We start from the raw sequence: 21,028 nt of genomic DNA on the forward strand, positions 1-21,028 counted from the left end.
GCCTTGTGATTAAGGTTGAAATCACTTCAATGAGAGGATTTAACGAGAGGTAAGTGGCTTGTGCTGTGCCTCCACAATAGGGCTCCTTCTCAGTCCCGAATTAAGCCCACCTTTCCTTTGACCGTTTATGTTTATAACGGACTGTTCCTTTCCACGTTCGTCGCTAATCTGATATAAAAACTTGTATTTCTCCGCCATTCAAAGAGAATGTCCTGATGGGCTTCACCAGACCGAAATAAAATTAAAATTTGGTAAATAGAACAGTCCAATAATAATTCTGCCCGTGAGCGAGAGCCCGTGGTGACTGACTGTCCCGGGTAAAGGACACCAAACCACAAGGCGATAAATCGACACTTCGTAAGAATTCATTATAAAAAGGTGACTAGGCCCCAATTAAAGCCCTCCCAGTTGAGGGGAATACACGGTGACCAATCAGGCCCCGTCTCACTGCAGGGTCACACAGGGTGACCCATTGTGTGCCCTGCTCAGTTCAAAGTGCACAGCAAGAGTTACAATCACGGGACTGTATCCACTGACGGAAGCTAACCATTCCCTTTTACAATCTGACTCTAGTTTCAGGAGAGGATGTGTCCGAGCCGAATAAAGGTGACTCCACCCCGACTGGGGACCCTGCAGTTACTGAGGGACCTCACGAGACTGAGGGGCAAAGAATGAAGGGAGAAATCCTCACAGGTACAACCTACACTGGGGTCCGCGTTCTGGTCCTGGTTTGTGTATGTGTGTGTGTGTGTGTGTGTATCTGTGTATATCTATCTGAGTGTATGTGTATCTGAGTGTGTGTATATCTGTGCGTGCGCGTGTGTGTGTGTGTGTGTATATTAATGTGTGTGTGTGTGTGTATATTAATGTGTGTGTGTGTGTGTATATTAATGTGTGTCTGTGTTTGTATATTAATGTGTGTCTGTGTTTGTATATCTATGTGTGTGTGTGTATATTAATGTGTGTGTGTGTGTGTATATTAATGTGTGTGTGTGTGTGTATATTAATGTGTGTCTGTGTCTGTATATCTATGTGTGTGTGTGTGTATATTAATGTGTGTGTGTGTGTGTATATTAATGTGTGTGTGTGTGTGTGTGTGTATTAATGTGTGTGTGTGTGTGTGTATATTAATGTGTGTCTGTGTCTGTATATCTATGTGTGTGTGTGTGTATATTAATGTGTGTGTGTGTGTGTATATTAATGTGTGTGTGTGTGTGTATATTAATGTGTGTCTGTGTCTGTATATTAATGTGTGTGTGTGTGTGTATATTAATGTGTGTGTGTGTGTGTATATTAATGTGTGTCTGTGTCTGTATATCTATGTGTGTGTGTGTGTATATTAATGTGTGTGTGTGTGTGTATATTAATGTGTGTGTGTGTGTGTGTGTGTATTAATGTGTGTGTGTGTGTGTGTATATTAATGTGTGTCTGTGTCTGTATATCTATGTGTGTGTGTGTGTATATTAATGTGTGTGTGTGTGTGTATATTAATGTGTGTGTGTGTGTGTATATTAATGTGTGTGTGTGTGTGTATATTAATGTGTGTCTGTGTCTGTATATCTATGTGTGTGTGTGTGTGTGTGTGTATATTAATGTGTGTGTGTGTGTGTATATTAATGTGTGTGTGTGTGTGTATATTAATGTGTGTCTGTGTCTGTATATCTATGTGTGTGTGTGTGTGTGTGTATCTATATGGCGGCCCCGACCTTTGAGAGACAATGAGCGGCAGGTCGGGGCCATAACCGGAGCGGTGGGTGGCGGCCATGGGCAGCATAGTGACGTACCACGGGAAGGTACAGCGCGAGCTGGTGCAGGAGAGCGACGGCAGTGAAGAGGGACATCACCAAGGTCCAGGTCGGTGATTGGAGCGTGGGCAGGTACAGCAGGAGCGGCGAGAGACTGCAGAGGGACGTGATCGGGGCCCAGGAGAGGCGAGGGCCCAGGGGCCCAGCCCACACTGTGCGATATGTGTGAGCACTGGGTCCGTGCAACAAAGCTGGTCTCCAGTCGTCCGGGTTAACCCTTGCCCCTGGACCAAGACCTCGCTCTGTCAAGCCCCGTGTGGTGGCTGGTGTGTAACGGTCACCCCACGTTAAACAATCCACCCACAGGCATCTTCCACCCTTCAGGATGTAGTTCAGGATCTGGCATATTAGGTCCTTCATTGAAACACCTGAGAACTCATCCTTTTTTGGCGTGGAAGCAAGTCATCCTCGCTTCACGGGACTGCCTATGAATGAATGAATGAATGAATGAATGTGTGTGTGTATATCTATGTGTCTGTGTGTGTGTCTGTGTCTGTATATCTGTGTGTCTGTCTGTATATTTATGTGTCTGTCTGTATATCTGTGTGTGTGTGTATATCTGTTTGTGTGTGTGTATATCTGTTTGTGTGTGTGTATATTTGTGCGTGTGTGTATATTTGTGCGTGTGCGTATATTTGTGCGTGTGTGTATATCTACGTGTGTGTGTGTGTGTGATATATATATCTGTGTGTGTGTGTGATATATATCTGTGTGTGTGTGTGTGTGATATATATCTGTGTGTGTGTGATATATACCTGTGTGTGTGTGTGTGTGTGTGTGTGTGTGTGATATATATCTGTGTGTGTGTGTGATATATATATCTGTGTGTGTATGTGTGTGATATATATATCTGTGTGTGTGTGTGTATGTGTGATATATATCTTTGTGTGTGTGTGTGTGTGATATATATCAGTGTGTGTGTGTATGTGTGTGTGTGTATGTGTGTGTGTGTGATATATATCTGTGTGTGTGTGTATGTGTGATATATATATCTGTGTGTGTGTGTGTATGTGTGTGATATATATATCTGTGTGTGTGTGTGTGTGTGTGTATGTGTGATATATATATCTGTGTGTGTGTGTGTGTGAGTATGTGTGATATATATCTGTGTGTGTGTGTGTGATATATATCTGTGTGTGTGTGTATGTGTGTGTGTGTGTGTGTGTATGTGTGTGATATATATCTGTGTGTGTGTGTATGTGTGTGTGATATATATCTGTGTGTGTGTGTGTGTGTGTATGTGTGTGATATATATCTGTGTGTGTGTGTGTATGTGTGTGATATATATCTGTGTGTGTGTGTGTGTGTGTGTGTGTGTGATATATATCTGTGTGTGTGTGTGTATGTGTGTGATATATATCTGTGTGTGTGTGTGTATGTGTGTGATATATATCTGTGTGTGTGTGTGTATGTGTGTGATATATATCTCTGTGTGTGTGTATGTGTGTGATATATATCTGTGTGTGTGTGTATGTGTGTGTGATATATATCTGTGTGTGTGTGTATGTGTGTGATATATATCTGTGTGTGTGTGTGTATGTGTGTGATATATATCTGTGTGTGTGTGTGTGTGTGTGTGTGTGTGTGTATGTGTGTGATATATATCTGTGTGTGTGTGTATGTGTGTGTGATATATATCTGTGTGTGTGTGTGTGTGTGTGTGTGTGTGTGATATATATCTGTGTGTGTGTGTGTATGTGTGTGATATATATCTGTGTGTGTGTGTGTGTGTGTATGTGTGTGATATATATGTGTGTGTGTGTATGTGTGTGATATATATCTGTGTGTGTGTGTGTGTATGTGTGTGATATATATCTGTGTGTGTGTGTGTGTATGTGTGTGATATATATCTGTGTGTGTGTGTGTATGTGTGTGATATATATCTGTGTGTGTGTATGTGTGTGATATATATCTGTGTGTGTGTGTATGTGTGTGTGATATATATCTGTGTGTGTGTGTATGTGTGTGATATATATCTGTGTGTGTGTGTGTATGTGTGTGATATATATCTGTGTGTGTGTGTGTGTGTGTGTGTGTGTGTATGTGTGTGATATATATCTGTGTGTGTGTGTATGTGTGTGATATATATCTGTGTGTGTGTGCCCCCAAAAGTACGTCACCATCCTCTACCTGCTCCACGACGACAGGCAGGCCGTGATCCTTACCCACGGTTCCATTACAGACCCAATTCACGGCTGGATTGGGGTCAAGCAGGGCTGCATCATCGCCCCAACCCTCTTCTCAATCTTTCTTGCCGCCATGCTCCACCTCACAGTCAACAAGCTCCCCGCTGGAGTGGAACTAAACTACGGAACCAGTGGGAACCTGTTCAACCTTCGCCGTCTCCAGGCCAGGTCCACCCCAACCTCTGCCGTCGAGCTACAGTACACGGATGATGCCTGCGTCTGCGCACATACAGAGACTGAGTTCCAGGACATAGTCGACGTATTTACCGAGGCGTGTGAAAGCATTAGTAAGACAAAAGGTCCTCCACCAGCCTGTCCTCGCCACACAGCACTGCCTCGCAGACATCAAGATCCACAGTGTGATCCTGGACAATGTGGACCACTTTCCCTGCTCCGGGATCCTCCTATCATCAAGAGCAGGCATTGATGATGAGATCCAACACAGCCTCCAGTGCGCCAGTGCAGCCTTCGGCCGTCTGAGGAAAAGAGTGTTTCAAGATGAGGCCCTCAAAACTGTCACCAAGCTCATGGTCTATAGGGCTGTAGTAATTCCCGCCCTGCTGTACGGCTCAGAGACATGGACCATGTACAGCAGACACCTCAAGTTGCTGGAGAAATACCACCAACGATGTCTTCGCAAGATCCTACAAATCCCCTGGGAGGACAGACGCACCAACGTCAGTGTCCTCGACCAGGCCAACATCCCCAGCATCGAAGCACTGACCACACTCGACCAGCTCCGCTGGGCAGGCCGCATTGTTCACATGCCCGACACAAGACTCCCAAAGCAAGCGCTCGACTCGGAACTCGTCCACGGCAAACAAACCAAAGGTGGGCAGAGGAAACGTTACAAGGACACCCTCAAAGCCTCCCTGATAAAGTACGACATCCCCATTGACACCTGGGAGTCCCTGGCCAAAGACCACCCTAAGTAGAGGAAGTGCATCCGGGAGGGCGCTGAGCACCTCGAGTCTCGTCGCCGGGAGCATGCAGAAACCAAGCGCAGGCAGCGGAAGGAGCGTGCGGCAGTCCATAGGAACTGATCCAAAGTCGATAGACTGTTGGAAAATGATCACCAATGCATCCACTATTTCTAGGGCCACCTCCTTAAGTACTCTGGGATGCAGACTATCAGGCCGTGGGGATTTATCGGCCTTCAATCCCATTAATTTCCCTAAAACAATTTCCCGCCTAATAAGGATTTCCTTCAGTTCCTCCTTCTCACTAGACCCTCAGTCCCCTAGTATTTCCCGAAGGTTATTTGTGTCTTTCTTCGTGAAGACAGAACCAAAGTATTTGTTCAATTAGTCTGCCATTTCTTTGTTCCCCATTATAAATTCACCTGAATCTGACTGCAAGGGACCTACGTTTGTCTTCACTAATCTTTTTCTCCTCACATATCTATAGAAGCTTTTGCAGTCAGTTTTTATGTTCCCAGCAAGCTTCCTCTCATACTCTATTTCCCCTTCCTAATTAAACCCTTTGTCCTCCTCTGCTGAATTCTAAATTTCTCCCAGTCCTCAGGTTTGCTGCTTTTTCTGCCCAATTTATATGCCTCTTCCTTGGATTTAACACTATCCTTAATTTCCCTTGTTAGCCACGGTTGAGCCATCTTCTCCGTTTTATTTTTATCCCAGACAGGAATGTACAATTGTTGAAGTTTGTCCATGTGATATTTAAATGTTTGCCATTGCCTATCCACCGTCAACCCTTTAAATATCATTTGCCAGTCTATTCTAGCCAATTCACACCTCATACCGTCGAAGTTACCTTTCCTGAAGTTCAGGACCCTAGTTTCTGAATTAACTGTGTCACTCTCCATCTTAATAAAGAATTCTACCATATTATGGTGACTCTTCCCCAAGGGGCCTCGCACAACAAGATTGCTAATTAGTCCTTTCTCATACATCACCCAGTCTCGGATGGCCAGCCCTCTAGTTGGTTTCTCAACATATTGGTCTAGAAAACCATCCCTAATACACTCCAGGAAATCCTCCTCCACCGTATTGCTACCAGTTTGGTTAGCCCAATCAATATGTAGATTAAAGTCGCCCATGATAACTGCTGTGCCTTTATTGCACACATCCCTTATTCCTTGTTTGATGCTGTCCCCAACCTCACTACTACTGTTTGGTGGTCTGTACACAACTCCCACTAGCGTTTTCTGCCCTTTGGTATTCCGCAGCTCCACCCATACCGATTCCACATCATCCAGGCTAATGTCCTTCCTTACTATTGCATTAATTTCCTCTTTAACCAGCAACGCCACCCCACCTCCTTTTCCTTTCTGTCTATCCTTCCTAAATGTTGAATACCCCTGGATGTTGAGTTCCCAACCTTGGTCACCCTGGAGCCATGTCTCCGTGATGCCAATTACATCATATCCGTTAACTGCTATCTGCGCAGTTAATTCATCCACCTTATTCCGAATACTCCTTGCATTGAGGCACGGAGCCTTCAGGCTTGTCTTTTTAACACATTTTGTCCCTTTAGAATTTTGCTGTAATGTGGCCTGTTTTGCTTTTTGCCTTGGGTTTCTCTGCCCTCCATGATCTTATTGAATGGGGGAGCAGGTTCGAGGGGCCGAATAGCCGACTCCTGCTCCTATTTCTTATGTTCTTATGACATGGTAGCCATTACTGAGACAGGGCAGATAGACAGTCAGCACTGGGAACTGAAGATACCCGGTTATAAGATCGACAGAACGGACAGGGGAACTGGCAGATGGGGAGGAGCAGCCTTGTGATTAAGGTTGAAATCACTTCAATGAGAGGATTTAACGAGAGGTAAGTGGCTTGTGCTGTGCCTCCACAATAGGGCTCCTTCTCAGTCCCGAATTAAGCCCACCTTTCCTTTGACCGTTTATGTTTATAACGGACTGTTCCTTTCCACGTTCGTCGCTAATCTGATATAAAAACTTGTATTTCTCCGCCATTCAAAGAGAATGTCCTGATGGGCTTCACCAGACCGAAATAAAATTAAAATTTGGTAAATAGAACAGTCCAATAATAATTCTGCCCGTGAGCGAGAGCCCGTGGTGACTGACTGTCCCGGGTAAAGGACACCAAACCACAAGGCGATAAATCGACACTTCGTAAGAATTCATTATAAAAAGGCGACTAGGCCCCAATTAAAGCCCTCCCAGTTGAGGGGAATACACGGTGACCAATCAGGCCCCGTCTCACTGCGGGGTCACACAGGGTGACCCATTGTGTGCCCTGCTCAGTTCAAAGTGCACAGCAAGAGTTACAATCACGGGACTGTATCCACTGACGGAAGCTAACCATTCCCTTTTACAATCTGACTCTAGTTTCAGGAGAGGATGTGTCCGAGCCGATCAAAGGTGACTCCACCCCGACTGGGGACCCTGCAGTTACTGAGGGACCTCACGAGACTGAGGGGCAAAGAATGAAGGGGGAAATCCTCACAGGTACAACCTACACTGGGGTCCGCGTTCTGGTCCTGGTTTGTGTATGTGTGTGTGTGTGTGTGTGTATCTGTGTATATCTATCTGAGTGTATGTGTATCTGAGTGTGTGTATATCTGTGTGTGCGCGTGTGTGTGTGTATGTATATTAATGTGTGTGTGTGTGTGTATATTAATGTGTGTGTGTGTGTGTGTATATTAATGTGTGTCTGTGTCTGTATATCTATGTGTGTGTGTGTGTGTGTGTGTATCTATATGGCGGCCCCGACCTTTGAGAGACCATGAGCGGCAGGTCGGGGCCATAAAAGAAGCGGTGGGCAGCGGCCATGGGCAGCATAGTGACGTACCACGGGAAGGTACAGCGCGAGCTGGTGCAGGAGAGCGACGGCAGTGAAGAGGGACATCACCAAGGTCCAGGTTGGTGATTGGAGCGTGGGCAGGTACAGCAGGAGCGGCGAGAGACTGCAGAGGGACGTGATCGGGGCCCAGGAGAGGCGAGGGCCCAGGGGCCCAGCCCACACTGCGATATGTGTGAACGCTCGGTCTGTGCAGCAGAGCAGGTCTCCAGTCGTCCGGGTTAACCCTTGCCACTGGACCAAGACCTCGCTCTGTCAAGCCCGTGTGGTGGCTGGTGTGTAACGGTCACCCCACGTTAAAACAATCCACCCACAGGCATCTTCCACCCTTCAGGATGTAGTTCAGGATCTGGAATATTAGGTCCTTCATTGAAACACCTGAGAACTCATCCTTTTTTGGCGTGGAAGCAAGTCATCCTCGCTTCACGGGACTGCCTATGAATGAATGAATGAATGAATGTGTGTGTGTATATCTATGTGTCTGTGTGTGTGTTTGTGTCTGTATATCTGTGTGTCTGTCTGTATATTTATGTGTCTGTCTGTATATCTGTGTGTGTGTGTATATCTGTTTGTGTGTGTGTATATCTGTTTGTGTGTGTGTATATTTGTGCGTGTGTGTATATTTGTGCGTGTGCGTATATTTGTGCGTGTGTGTATATCTACGTGTGCGTGTGTGTGTGTGTGTGATATATATATCTGTGTGTGTGTGTGATATATATCTGTGTGTGTGTGTGTGTGATATATATCTGTGTGTGTGTGATATATACCTGTGTGTGTGTGATATATATCTGTGTGTGTGTGTGTGTGTGTGTGTGTGTATGTGTGATATATATATCTGTGTGTGTGTGTATGTGTGATATATATATCTGTGTGTGTGTGTATGTGTATGTGTGATATATATCTGTGTGTGTGTGTGTGATATATATCTGTGTGTGTGTGTATGTGTGATATATATATCTGTGTGTGTGTGTATGTGTGTGATATATATATCTGTGTGTGTGTGTGTGTGTGTATGTGTGTGTGTGTGTGATATATATCTGTGTGTGTGTGTATGTGTGTGTGATATATATCTGTGTGTGTGTGTGTGTGTATGTGTGTGATATATATCTGTGTGTGTGTGTATGTGTGATATATATATCTGTGTGTGTGTGTATGTGTGTGATATATATCTGTGTGTGTGTGCCCCCAAAAGTACGTCACCATCCTCTACCTGCTCCACGACGACATGCAAGCCGTGATCCTTACCAATGGATCCATCACAGACCCAATCCATGTCTGGACCAGGGTCAAACAGGGCTGCATCATCGCCCCAACCCTCTTCTCAATCTTTCTTGCCGCCATGCTCCACCTCACAGTCAACAAGCTCCCCGCTGGAGTGGAACTAAACTACGGAACCAGTGGGAACCTGTTCAACCTTCGCCGTCTCCAGGCCAGGTCCACCCCAACCTCTGCCGTCGAGCTACAGTACACGGATGACGCCTGCGTCTGCGCACACACAGAGGCTGAGTTCCAGGACATAGTCGACGTATTTACCGAGGCGTGTGAAAGCATTAGTAAGACAAAAGGTCCTCCACCAGCCTGTCCTCGCCACACAGCACTGCCTCGCAGACATCAAGATCCACAGTGTGATCCTGGACAATGTGGACCACTTTCCCTGCTCCGGGATCCTCCTATCATCAAGAGCAGGCATTGATGATGAGATCCAACACAGCCTCCAGTGCGCCAGTGCAGCCTTCGGCCGTCTGAGGAAAAGAGTGTTTCAAGATGAGGCCCTCAAAACTGTCACCAAGCTCATGGTCTATAGGGCTGTAGTAATTCCCGCCCTGCTGTACGGCTCAGAGACATGGACCATGTACAGTAGACACCTCAAGTTGCTGGAGAAATACCACCAACGATGTCTTCGCAAGATCCTGCAAATCCCCTGGGAGGACAGACGCACCAACATCAGTGTCCTCGACCAGGCCAACATCCCCAGCATCGAAGCACTGACCACACTCGATCAGCTCCGCTGGGCAGGCCGCATTGTTCACATGCCCGACACAAGACTCCCAAAGCAAGCGCTCGACTCAGAACTCGTCCACGGCAAACAAACCAAAGGTGGGCAGAGGAAACGTTACAAGGACACCCTCAAAGCCTCCCTGATAAAGTACGACATCCCCATTGACACCTGGGAGTCCCTGGCCAAAGACCACCCTAAGTAGAGGAAGTGCATCCGGGAGGGCGCTGAGCACCTTGAGTTTCGTCGCCGGGAGCATGCAAAAATCAAGCGCAGGCAGCGGAAGGAGCGTGCGGCAAACCAGACTCACCCTCCCCTTCCCTCAACCACTGTCTGTCCCACCTGTGACAGGGACTGTGGTTCTCGTATTGGGCTGTTCAATCACCTAAGAACTCATGCTAAGAGTGGAAGCAAGTCTTCCTCGATTCCGAGGGACTGCCTATGATCTGTGTATGTATGTGTATATATATCTATGTGTGTGTGTGTATATGTATATATATATATGTGTGTGTATGTATGTGTGTGTGTGTGTATCTGTGTGTGTGTGTATCTGTATGTGTGTGTATATATCTATGTGTGTATGTGTATATCTGTGTCAGTATATCTGTGTGTGTGTATGTATCTGTGTGCGTGTATATCTATGCGTGTGTGTGTGTCTCTGTATATCTGTGTGTGTGTCTCTGTATATCTATGTGTGTGTTTGTATATATATATAATGTGTGTGTATATAGGTATATGTATGTGTGTGTATATAGGTATATGTATGTGTGTGTATATAGGTATATGTATGTATGTGTATATATGTGTATGTATATGTGTATATGTCCGCGTTGCGGAGTTGGAGCTGAGGGTGGATTCACTCTGGAGCATCCACGATGCTGAGAATGACGTGAGTATCACGTGTAGCGAGTTGGTCATACCGCAGGTAAAGGGTCCACAGCCAGATAGGGAATGGAAGACCAACAGGAAGAGCAGTGCAAGAAAGGTAGTGCAGGGGTCCCCTGCGGTCATCCCCCTGCAAAACAGATACACCGCTTTGGGTACTGTTGAGGGGGATGACTCATCACGGGAGGGCAGCAGCAGCCAAGTTCATGGCACCGTGGCTGGCTCTGCTGCACAGGAGGGCAGGAAAAAGAGTGGGAGAGCGATAGTGACAGGGGATTCAATGGTGAGGGGAATAGATAGGCGTTTCTGCGGCCGCTAACAGAGACTCCAGGATGATATGTTGCCTCCCTGGTGCAAGGGTCAAGGATGTCTCGGAGCGGGTGGAGAACAGCCAGTTGTCGTGGTGCACATTGGTACCAACGACATAGGTAAAAAAAGGGATGAGGTCCTACGAAACGAATTTAAGGAGCTAGGAGCTAAATTAAAAAGTAGGACCTCAAAAGTAGTAATCTCGGGATTGCTACCAGTGCCACATGCTAGTCAGAGTAGGAATCGCAGGATAGCGCAGATGAATACGTGGCTTGAGCAGTGCTGCAACAGGGAGGGATTCAAATTCTTGGGGCATTGGAACGGGTTCTGGGGGAGGTGGGACCAGTACAAACCGGACGGTCTGCACCTGGGCAGGACCGGAACCAATGTCCTAGGGGGAGTGTTTGCTAGTGCTGTTGGGGAGCAGTTAAACTAATATTGCAGGGGGATGGGAACCAATGCAGGGAGACAGAGGGAAACAAAAAGGAGGCAAAAGCAAAAGACAGAAAGGAGATGAGGAAAAGTGGAGGGCAGAGAAACCCAAGGCAAAGAACAAAAAGGGCCACTGTACAGCAAAATTCTAAAAGGACAAAGGGTGTTAAAAAAACAAGCCTGAAGGCTTTGTGTCTTAATGCAAGGAGTATCCGCAATAAGGTGGATGAATGAACTGTGCAAATAGATGTTAACAAATATGATGTGATTGGGATTACGAAGACGTGGCTCCAGGATGATCAGGGCTGGGAACTCAACATCCAGGGGTATTCAACATTCAGGAAAGATAGAATAAAAGGAAAAGGAGGTGGGGTAGCATTGCTGGTTAAGGAGCAAATTAAGGCAATAGTTCGGAAGGACATTAGCTTGGATGATGTGGAATCTTTCTGGGTAGAGCTGCAGAATACCAAAGGGCAAAAAACGTTAGTGGGAGTTGTGTACAGACCTCCAAACAGTAGTAGTGATGTTGGGGAGGGCATCAAACATGAAATTAGGAGTGCATGCAATAAAGGTGCAGCAGTTATAATGGGTGACTTTAATATGCACATAGATTGGGTTAACCAAACTGGAAGCAATACGGTAGAGGAGGATTTCCTGGAGTGCATAAGGGATGGTCTTTTAGACCAATATGTTGAGGAACCAACGAGGGGGGAGGCCATCTTAGACTGGGTGTTGTGTAATGAGAGAGGATTAATTAGCAATCTCGTTGTGCGAGGCCCCTTGGGGAAGAGTGACCATAATATGGTGGAATTCTGCATTAGGATGGAGAATGAAACAGTTAATTCAGAGACCATGGTCCAGAACTTAAAGAAGAGTAACTTTGAAGGTATGAGGCGTGAATTGGCTGGGATGGATTGGCGAATGATACTTAAGGGGTTGACTGTGGATGGGCAATGGCAGACATTTAGAGACCGCATGGATGAACTACAACAATTGTACATTCCTGTCTGTCGTAAAAATAAAAAAGGGAAGGTGGCTCAACCGTGGCTATCAAGGGAAATCAGGGATAGCATTAAAGCCAAGGAAGTGGCATACAAATTGGCCAGAAATAGCAGCGAACCCGGGGACTGGGAGAAATTTAGAACTCAGCAGAGGAGGACAAAGGGTTTGATTAGGGCAGGGAAAATGGAGTACGAGAAGAAGCTTGCAGGGAACATTAAGACGGATTGCAAAAGTTTCTATAGATATGTAAAGAGAAAAAGGTTAGTAAAGACAAACGTAGGTCCCCTGCAGTCAGAATCAGGGGAAGTCATAACGGGGGACAAAGAAATGGCAGACCAATTGAACAAGTACTTTGGTTCGGTATTCACTGAGGAGGACACAAACAACCTTCCGGATATAAAAGGGGTCGGAGGGTCTAGTAAGGAGGAGGAACTGAGGGAAATCCTTATTAGTCGGGAAATTGTGTTGGGGAAATTGATGGGATTGAAGGCCGATAAATCCCCAGGGCCTGATGGTCTGCATCCCAGAGTACTTAAGGAGGTGGCCTTGGAAATAGTGGATGCATTGACAGTTATTTTCCAACATTCCATTGACTCTGGATCAGTTCCTATGGAGTGGAGGGTAGCCAATGTAACTTTTTAAAAAAGGAGGGAGAGAGAAAACAGGGAATTATAGACCGGTCAGCCTGACATCGGTTGGCCTGGTCGAGGACACTAATGTTGGTGCACCTGTCCTCCCAGGGGATTTGTAGGATCTTGCGGAGACATCGTTGGTGGTATTTCTCCAGCGACTTGTGGTGTCTACTGTACATGGTCCATGTCTCTGAGCCATATAGGAGGGCGGGTATTACTACAGCCCTGTAGACCATGAGCTTGGTGACAGTTTTGAGGACCTGGTCTTCAAACACTCTTTTCCTCAGGCGGCCGAAGGCTGCACTGGCGCACTGGAGGTGGTGTTGGATCTTGTCGTCAATGCCTGCTCTGGTTGATAGGAGGTTCCCAAGATTTGGGAAATGGTCCACGTTGTCCAGGGTCCCGCCATGGATCTGGATGACTTGCGGGGGGTGGGAGTGCTGTGCGGTGAGGACAGGCTGGTGGAGGACCTTTGTCTTACGGATGTTTAGCGTAAGGCCCATGCTTTTGTACACCTCAGTAAATACGTCGACTATGTCCTGGAGTTCAGCCTCTGTATGTGCGCAGATGCAGGCGTTGTCCGCGTACTGTAGCTCGACGGCAGAGGTTGGGGTGGACCTGGCCTGGAGGCGGCGAAGGTTGAACAGGTTCCCACTGGTTCCGTAGTTTAGTTCCACTCCAGCGGGGAGCTTGTTGACTGTGAGGTGGAGCATGGCGGCAAGAAAGATTGAGAAGAGTTTTGGGGCGATGACGCAGCCCGGTTTGACCCCGGTCCAGACGTGGATTGGGTCTGTGATGGATCCATTGGTAAGGATCACGGCCTGCTTGTCGTCGTGGAGCAGGCGGAGGATGGTGACAAACTTTTGGGGGCATCCGAAACGGAGGAGGACGCTCCATAGACCCTCGCGGTTGACAGTGTCAAAGGCCTTTGTAAAGTCAAAGAAGGCCATGTATAAGGGCTGGCGCTGCTCCCTGCACTTTTCCTGCAACTGTGGTGCCATAAAGGTCCTGTCTGTTGTGCTCCGCAGGGGACGAAATCCGCACTGGTCAGGTGGGCAGAACAGCGGCAAATGGAATTCAATCCAGAGAAGTGTCAGGTGATGCATTTGGGTAGGGCTAACAAGACAAGGGAATATAATTAAATGGGAGGACACTGAGAAGTGTAGTGGAACAAAGCGACCTTGGAGAGCAGGTCCACAGATCCCTGAAGTAGCAGGCCAGGTGGATAAGGTGGTTAAGTAGGCATACGGAATACTTGCCTTTATTGGCCGAGAGCGGAAGATGCGGTGGAGGATGAAAGGAGCGGCCCACAGCAGCGAGAGTGAGTCCGAGAGCGGGAGGAGGTAGCCCCGGAGGCTGCAGTAGCTGGGAGGCGAAGAGGTAGAAAGAATCACGGTTCACAGGAAAGCAGGGAAGTGATTGTTTGGTAAAGGTCACATCATTTTTTCTTGGTAATTCAGATTCGAGGCCGGGGAGTATCACGTTTTTTTTGACTGGTGTCTTTTAGTCTTTACTAAGGCCAGAGGGGTATGCTAAAAACTTTAGTAAATGAATCTAATAACGAGAGGGATAGCAGGGCACATCCTGTGCTCTGTGGGAAGTCCCGGGTGCTTCGCGCAGCCGGGATGACCATGTGTGCAGGAGGTGTCTCCGGCTGCACTAACTCGAGCTTGAGCGGCGGCTGGAGTCACTGAGGTGCATCTGTGAGGCTGAAAGTGACTTGGATAGCACGGTTACCCCGCAGCTTAAGAGTGTGCAGGCAGACAGGGAGTGGGTGACCACTGGACAGAAGAGGAGGACTAGGCAGGTAGTGCAGGAGTCCCCTGAGTCCATCTCGCTCTAACCGGTATTCTGTTCTGAGTACCGGTGAGGGCGATGGTGGCTCTGGGGAGTGCAGCCAAAGTCAAGTCCATGGCACCACGGGTGGCTCAGCTGCACAGGGGGGGAGGGGGAAGAATGGAAGGGCAATAGCGGTCGGGGACTCGCTAGTCAGGGGAGCAGACAGGAGTTTCTGCGGCCGCAGATGTGACTCCAGGATGGTATGTTGCCTCCCTGGTGCCAGGGTCAAGGATGTCACTGAGTGGCTGCAGGGCATTCTGGGGGGAGAGGGAGAAACGCCAGAGGTCGTGGTCCATATCGGGACCAATGACAGAGGTAGGAAGAGGAATGAGGTCCTGCAGGCAGAGTTTAGGGAACTAGGAGAGAGATTAAAAAGCAGGACCTCAAAGGTAGTAATCTCCGGATTACTCCCGGTGCCACGAGCTAGTGAGTACAGAAATAGAAGGATAGAGCGGATGAATACGTGGCTGGAGAGATGGTGCAGGAGGGAGGGCTTTAGTTTCCTGAGACATTGGGACTGTTTCTGGGGGAGGTGGGATCTGTACAAACTGCACAGGTTGCACCTCAACAGAGCCGGGACCAGTATCCTCACGGAGTGGGGGGTTGCTGGTGCTGTTGGGGGGGGTTTACACGAGCTTGGCAAGGGGATGGGAACCTGAGAATAGATTCAGTCAGGAGAGAAGCAAAGCTGGAATTGGGCAGCAGAAAATTAGAAAGTGAATTTGGAAGACAGGAATCAAGGGCTGGAAAATAGACAAGGGGGGAGTTTGGCTCCACTGAATGGTATATGCTTCAATGCAAGGAGTATAGGGAATAAGGCAAATGAGCTGAGAGCACAGGTAGACACTTGGGAGTATGATATTATAGCCATTACTGAGACATGACTGAAAGAGGGGCAGGTATGGCAGCTCAACATTCCTGGTTACAGGGTTTTCAGATGGGATAGAGAGGGGGATAAAAAAGGAGGGAGGGGTCACAGTATTGATTAAAGAAACTATTACAGCTGTGAGAAGGGATGATACGTTAGAGGGGTCATCAAACAAGGCCATATGGGTTGAATTAAAGAACACAAAAGGGGTGATCACACTACTGGGAGTGTACTATAGACCCCCAAACAGTCAGAGGGAGATAGAAGAGCAAATATGTGGGCAAATTGCTGCGAAGTGAATGAAGAGAGGCAGGTGGAATGGGATCCAGGGCAAAGTGGCAAGTTGGATCCAAAATTTGCTCAGAGGCAGGAAGCAAAGGGTAATGGTTGATGGGTGTTCTTGTGACTGGAAGGATGTTTCCAGTGGGGTTCCACAGGGCTCAGTGCTGGGTCCCTTGCTTTTTGTGGTATATATCAATGACTTGGACTTAAATGTTGGGGTATGATTAAGAAGTTTGCAGATGACACTAAAATAGGCTGTGTGATTGATAATGAAGAAGAAAGCTGTGGACTGCAGGAAGATATCAATGTACTGGTCAGGTGGGCAGAACAGTGGCAAATGGAATTCAATCTGGAGAAGTGTGAGGTAATGCATTTGGGGAGGGCCAACAAGGAAAGGGAATACACATTAAATGGAGGACACTGAGAAGTGTAGAGGAACAGAGGGACCTTGGGAGTGCAGGTCCACAGATCCCTGAAGGTAGCAGGCCAGGTAGATAAGGTGGTTAAGGAGGCAAATGGAATACTTTCCTTTAATTGTCGAGGCATAGAATACAAGAGCGGAGGAGGGGGGAGGGTGTTATGCCTGAACTGTATAAAACACTGGTTAGGCCACAGCTGGAGTACTCTTCCCCAAGGGGCCTCGCACAACGAGATTGCTAATTAATCCTCTCTCATTACACAACACCCAGTCTAAGATGGCCTCCCCCCTCGTTGGTTCCTCAACATATTGGTCTAAAAGACCATCCCTTATGCACTCCAGGAAATCCTCCTCTACCGTATTGCTTCCAGTTTGGTTAACCCAATCTATGTGCATATTAAAGTCACCCATTATAACTGCTGCACCTTTATTGCATGCACTCCTAATTTCATGTTTGATGCCCTCCCCAACATCACTACTACTGTTTGGAGGTCTGTACACAACTCCCACTAACGTTTTTTGCCCTTTGGTATTCTGCAGCTCTACCCAGAAAGATTCCACATCATCCAAGCTAATGTCCTTCCGAACTATTGCCTTAATTTGCTCCTTAACCAGCAATGCTACCCCACCTCCTTTTCCTTTTATTCTATCTTTCCTGAATGTTGAATACCCCTGGATGTTGAGTTCCCAGCCCTGATCATCCTGGAGCCACGTCTCCGTAATCCCAATCACATCATATTTGTTAACATCTATTTGCACAGTTCATTCATCCACCTTATTGCGGATACTCCTTGCATTAAGACACAAAGCCTTCAGGCTTGTTTTTTTAACACCCTTTGTCCTTTTAGAATTTTGCTGTACAGTGGCCCTTTTTGTTCTTTGCCTTGGGTTTCTCTGCCCTCCACTTTTCCTCATCTCCTTTCTGTCTTTTGCTTTTGCCTCCTTTTTGTTTCCCTCTGTCTCCCTGCATTGGTTCCCATCCCCCTGCAATATTAGTTTAACTGCTCCCCAACAGCACTAGCAAACACTCCCCCTAGGACATTGGTTCCGGTCCTGCCCAGGTGCAGACCGTCCGGTTTGTACTGGTCCCACCTCCCCCAGAACCCGTTCCAATGCCCCAAGAATTTGAATCCCTCCCTGTTGCAGCACTGCTCAAGCCACGTATTCATCTGCGCTATCCTGCGATTCCTACTCTGACTAGCATGTGGCACTGGTAGCAATCCCGAGATTACTACTTTTGAGGTCCTACTTTTTAATTTAGCTCCTAGCTCCTTAAATTCGTTTCGTAGGACCTTATCCCTTTTTTTACCTATGTCGTTGGTACCAATGTGCACCACGACAACTGGCTGTTCTCCACCCGCTCCGAGACATCCTTGACCCTTGCACCAGGGAGGCAACATATCATCCTGGAGTCTCTGTTAGCGGCCGCAGAAACGCCTATCTATTCCCCTCACCATTGAATCCCCTGTCACTATCGCTCTCCCACTCTTTTTCCTGCCCTCCTGTGCAGCAGAGCCAGCCACGGTGCCATGAACTTGGCTATGAGGACAGATTGGATAGGCTGGGTTTGTTTTCCTTAGAACAGAGGAGGCTGAGGGCATTGAGGTGTATAACATTTTGAGAGGCCTAGATATAGTGGATAGAAAGGGCCTTATTTCCTTAGCAGCGGGCTCAACAACCAGGGGACATAATTTAAAGTAATTGGGGGGAGGTTTAGAGGGGATTTGAGGGGAAATGTCTTCACCCAGAGGGTGGTGGGGGTCTGGAACTCACGGCCTGAAAGGGTGGTAGAGGCAGAAACCCTCACCACATTTAAACAGTACCTGGATGTACACTTGAAGTGCTGTAACCTACAGGGCTATGGACCTAGAGCTGGAAAGTGGGATTAGGCCGGGTAGCTCTTGGTCGGCCGGCACAGACACGATGGGCCGAATGGCCTCCTCCCATGCTGTACATTTCTATGATTCTATGAAACAGGCTAAGTGAGTGGGCAAGAACATGGCAAATGGAATATAATGTGGAGAAATGTGAAGTTATCCACTTTGGTCAGAAAAATACAAAAGCAGAGTATTTTTTAAATGGTGAGAGATTGGGAAATGTTGGTGTTCAGAGGGACCTGGGTGTCCTTGTACACCAATCACTGAAAGTTAACCTGCAGGTACAGCAAGTGAATGAAGCAAATGGTATGTTGGCCTTTATTACAGGAGGATTTGAGTATAAGAGTAAAGACGTCTTACTACAATTATATCGGGCCCTGGTGAGACCACTCCTGGAGTATTGTGTACAGTTTGGGTCTCCTTACCTAAGGAAGGATATACTTGCCATTGAGGGAGTGCAACGAAGGTTCACCAGACTGATTCCTGGGATGGGGGATTGTCCTATGAGGAGAGATTGAGCAGACTAGGCCGATATTCCCCAGAGTTTAGAAGAATGAGAGGTGATCTCATTGAAACATACAACATTGTTACAGGGCTTGACAGGGTAGATGCAGGGAGGGTGTTTCCCCCGGGCTGGGGAGTCTAGAACCAGGGGTCACAGTCTCAGGATAAGGGGTCGGCCATTTAGGAATGAGATGAGGAGAAACTTCTTCACTCAGAGGGTGGTGAATCTTTGGAATTCTCTGCCCCAGAGAGCTGTGGAGGCTCATTCCTTGAGTATATTCAAGACAGAGATCAATAGATTTTGCAATATTAAGGGAATCGAGGAATATGGAGATAGTGCAGGGAAGTGGAGTTGAGGTAGAAGATCAGCCACAGAAACATAGAAAATAGATGCAGGAGTAGGCCATTCGGCCCTTCGAGCCTGCACCACCATTCAATAAGATCATGGCTGATCATTCACCTCAGTACCCCTTTCCTGCTTTCTCTCCATACTCCTTGATCCCTTTAGCCGTAAGGGCCATATCTAACTCCCTCTTGAATATATCCAATGAACTGGCATCAACAACTCTCTGCGGCAGGGAATTCCACAGGTTAACAACTCTGAGTGAAGGAGTTTCTCCTCATCTCGGTCCTAAATGGCTTACCCCTTATCCTTAGACTATGTTCCCTGGTTCTGGACTTCCCCAACATCGGGAACATTATTCCTGCATCTAACCTGTCCAGTCCGTCAGAATTTTATATGTTTCTATGAGATACCCTCTCATCCTTCTAAACTCCAGTGAATACAGGTCCAGTCGATCCAGTCTCTCCTCATATGTCAGTCCAGCCATCCCTGGAATCAGTCTGGTGAACCTTCGCTGCACTCCCTCAATAGCAAGAACGTCCTTCCTCAGATTAGACCAAAACTGAACACAATATTCCAGGTGAGGCCTCACTAAGACCCTGTACAACTGCAGTAAGACCTCCCTGCTCCTATACTCAAATCCCCTAGCTATGAAGGCCAACATACCATTTGCCGTCTTCACCGCCTGCTGTACCTGCATGCCAACTTTCAATGACTGATGTACCATGACACCCAGGTCTCATTGTACCTCCCCTTTTCCTAATCTGCCGCCATTCAGATAATATTCTGCCTTCATGTTTAAGCCACCAATAACCTAACATTTATCCACATTATACTGCATCTGCCATGCATTTGCCCACTCACCTAACCTGTCCAAGTCACCCTGTAGCCTCTTAGCATCCTTCTCACAGCTCACACTGCCACCCAGTTTAGTGTCATCTGCAAACTTGGAGATATTACACTCAATTCCTTCATCCAAATCATTGATGTATATTGTAAATAGTTGGGGTCCCAGCACTGAGCCCTGCGGAACCCCACTAGTCACTGCCTGCCATTCTGAAAAGGACCCATTAATCCCGACTCTCTGCTTCCTGTCTGCCAACCAGTTCTCTATTCATGTCAGTACATTACTCCCAATACCATGTGCCTTAATTTTTCACACCAATCTCTTGTGTGGGACCTTGTCAAAAGCCTTTTGAAAATCCAAATACATCACATCCACTGGTTCTCCCTTGTCCACTCTACTGTTACACCCTCAAAAAATTCTAGAAGATTTGTCAAGCATGATTTCCCTTTCATAAATCCATGCTGACTTGGACCGATCCAGTCACTGCTTTCCAAATGCGCTGCTATTTCATCCTTAATAATAGATTCCAACATTTTCCCCACTACTGATGTCAGGCTAACCGGTCCATAATTACCCATTTTCTCGCTCCCTCCTTTCTTAAAAAATGGTGTTACATTAGCTACCCTCCAGTCCATAGGAACTGATCCAAAGTCGATAGACTGTTGGAAAATGATCACCAATGCATCCACTATTTCTAGGGCCACTTCCTTAAGTACTCTGGGATGCAGACTATCAGGCTCTGGGGATTTATCGGCCTTCAATCCCATTAATTTCCCTAAAACAATTTCCCGCCTAATAAGGATTTCCTTCAGTTCCTCCTTCTCACTAGACCCTCGGTCCCCTAGTATTTCCCGAAGGTTATTTGTGTCTTTCTTCGTGAAGACAGAACCAAAGTATTTGTTCAATTAGTCTGCCATTTCTTTGTTCCCCATTATAAATTCACCTGAATCTGACTGCAAGGGACCTACGTTTGTCTTCACTAATCTTTTTCTCCTCACATATCTATAGAAGCTTTTGCAGT

At 47.0% G+C, this 21,028-nt stretch overlaps 1 protein-coding gene across 1 annotated transcript in view; it reads left to right on the plus strand.

Moving 5' to 3' along the window:
* LOC139229261 (drebrin-like) overlaps nt 1–21,028 on the plus strand; it is a 218,952-nt gene that overhangs the window by 113,825 nt on the left and 84,099 nt on the right. The window contains exons 13-14 of the mRNA XM_070860923.1: nt 574–693; nt 7,302–7,421. Coding sequence (XP_070717024.1) covers nt 574–693; nt 7,302–7,421 — 240 coding nt within the window. The remainder of the gene's footprint in view (nt 1–573; nt 694–7,301; nt 7,422–21,028) is intronic.

Source organism: Pristiophorus japonicus, chromosome 2 (genome assembly GCF_044704955.1).
Source record: "Pristiophorus japonicus isolate sPriJap1 chromosome 2, sPriJap1.hap1, whole genome shotgun sequence".
Taxonomy (NCBI): domain Eukaryota; kingdom Metazoa; phylum Chordata; class Chondrichthyes; family Pristiophoridae; genus Pristiophorus; species Pristiophorus japonicus.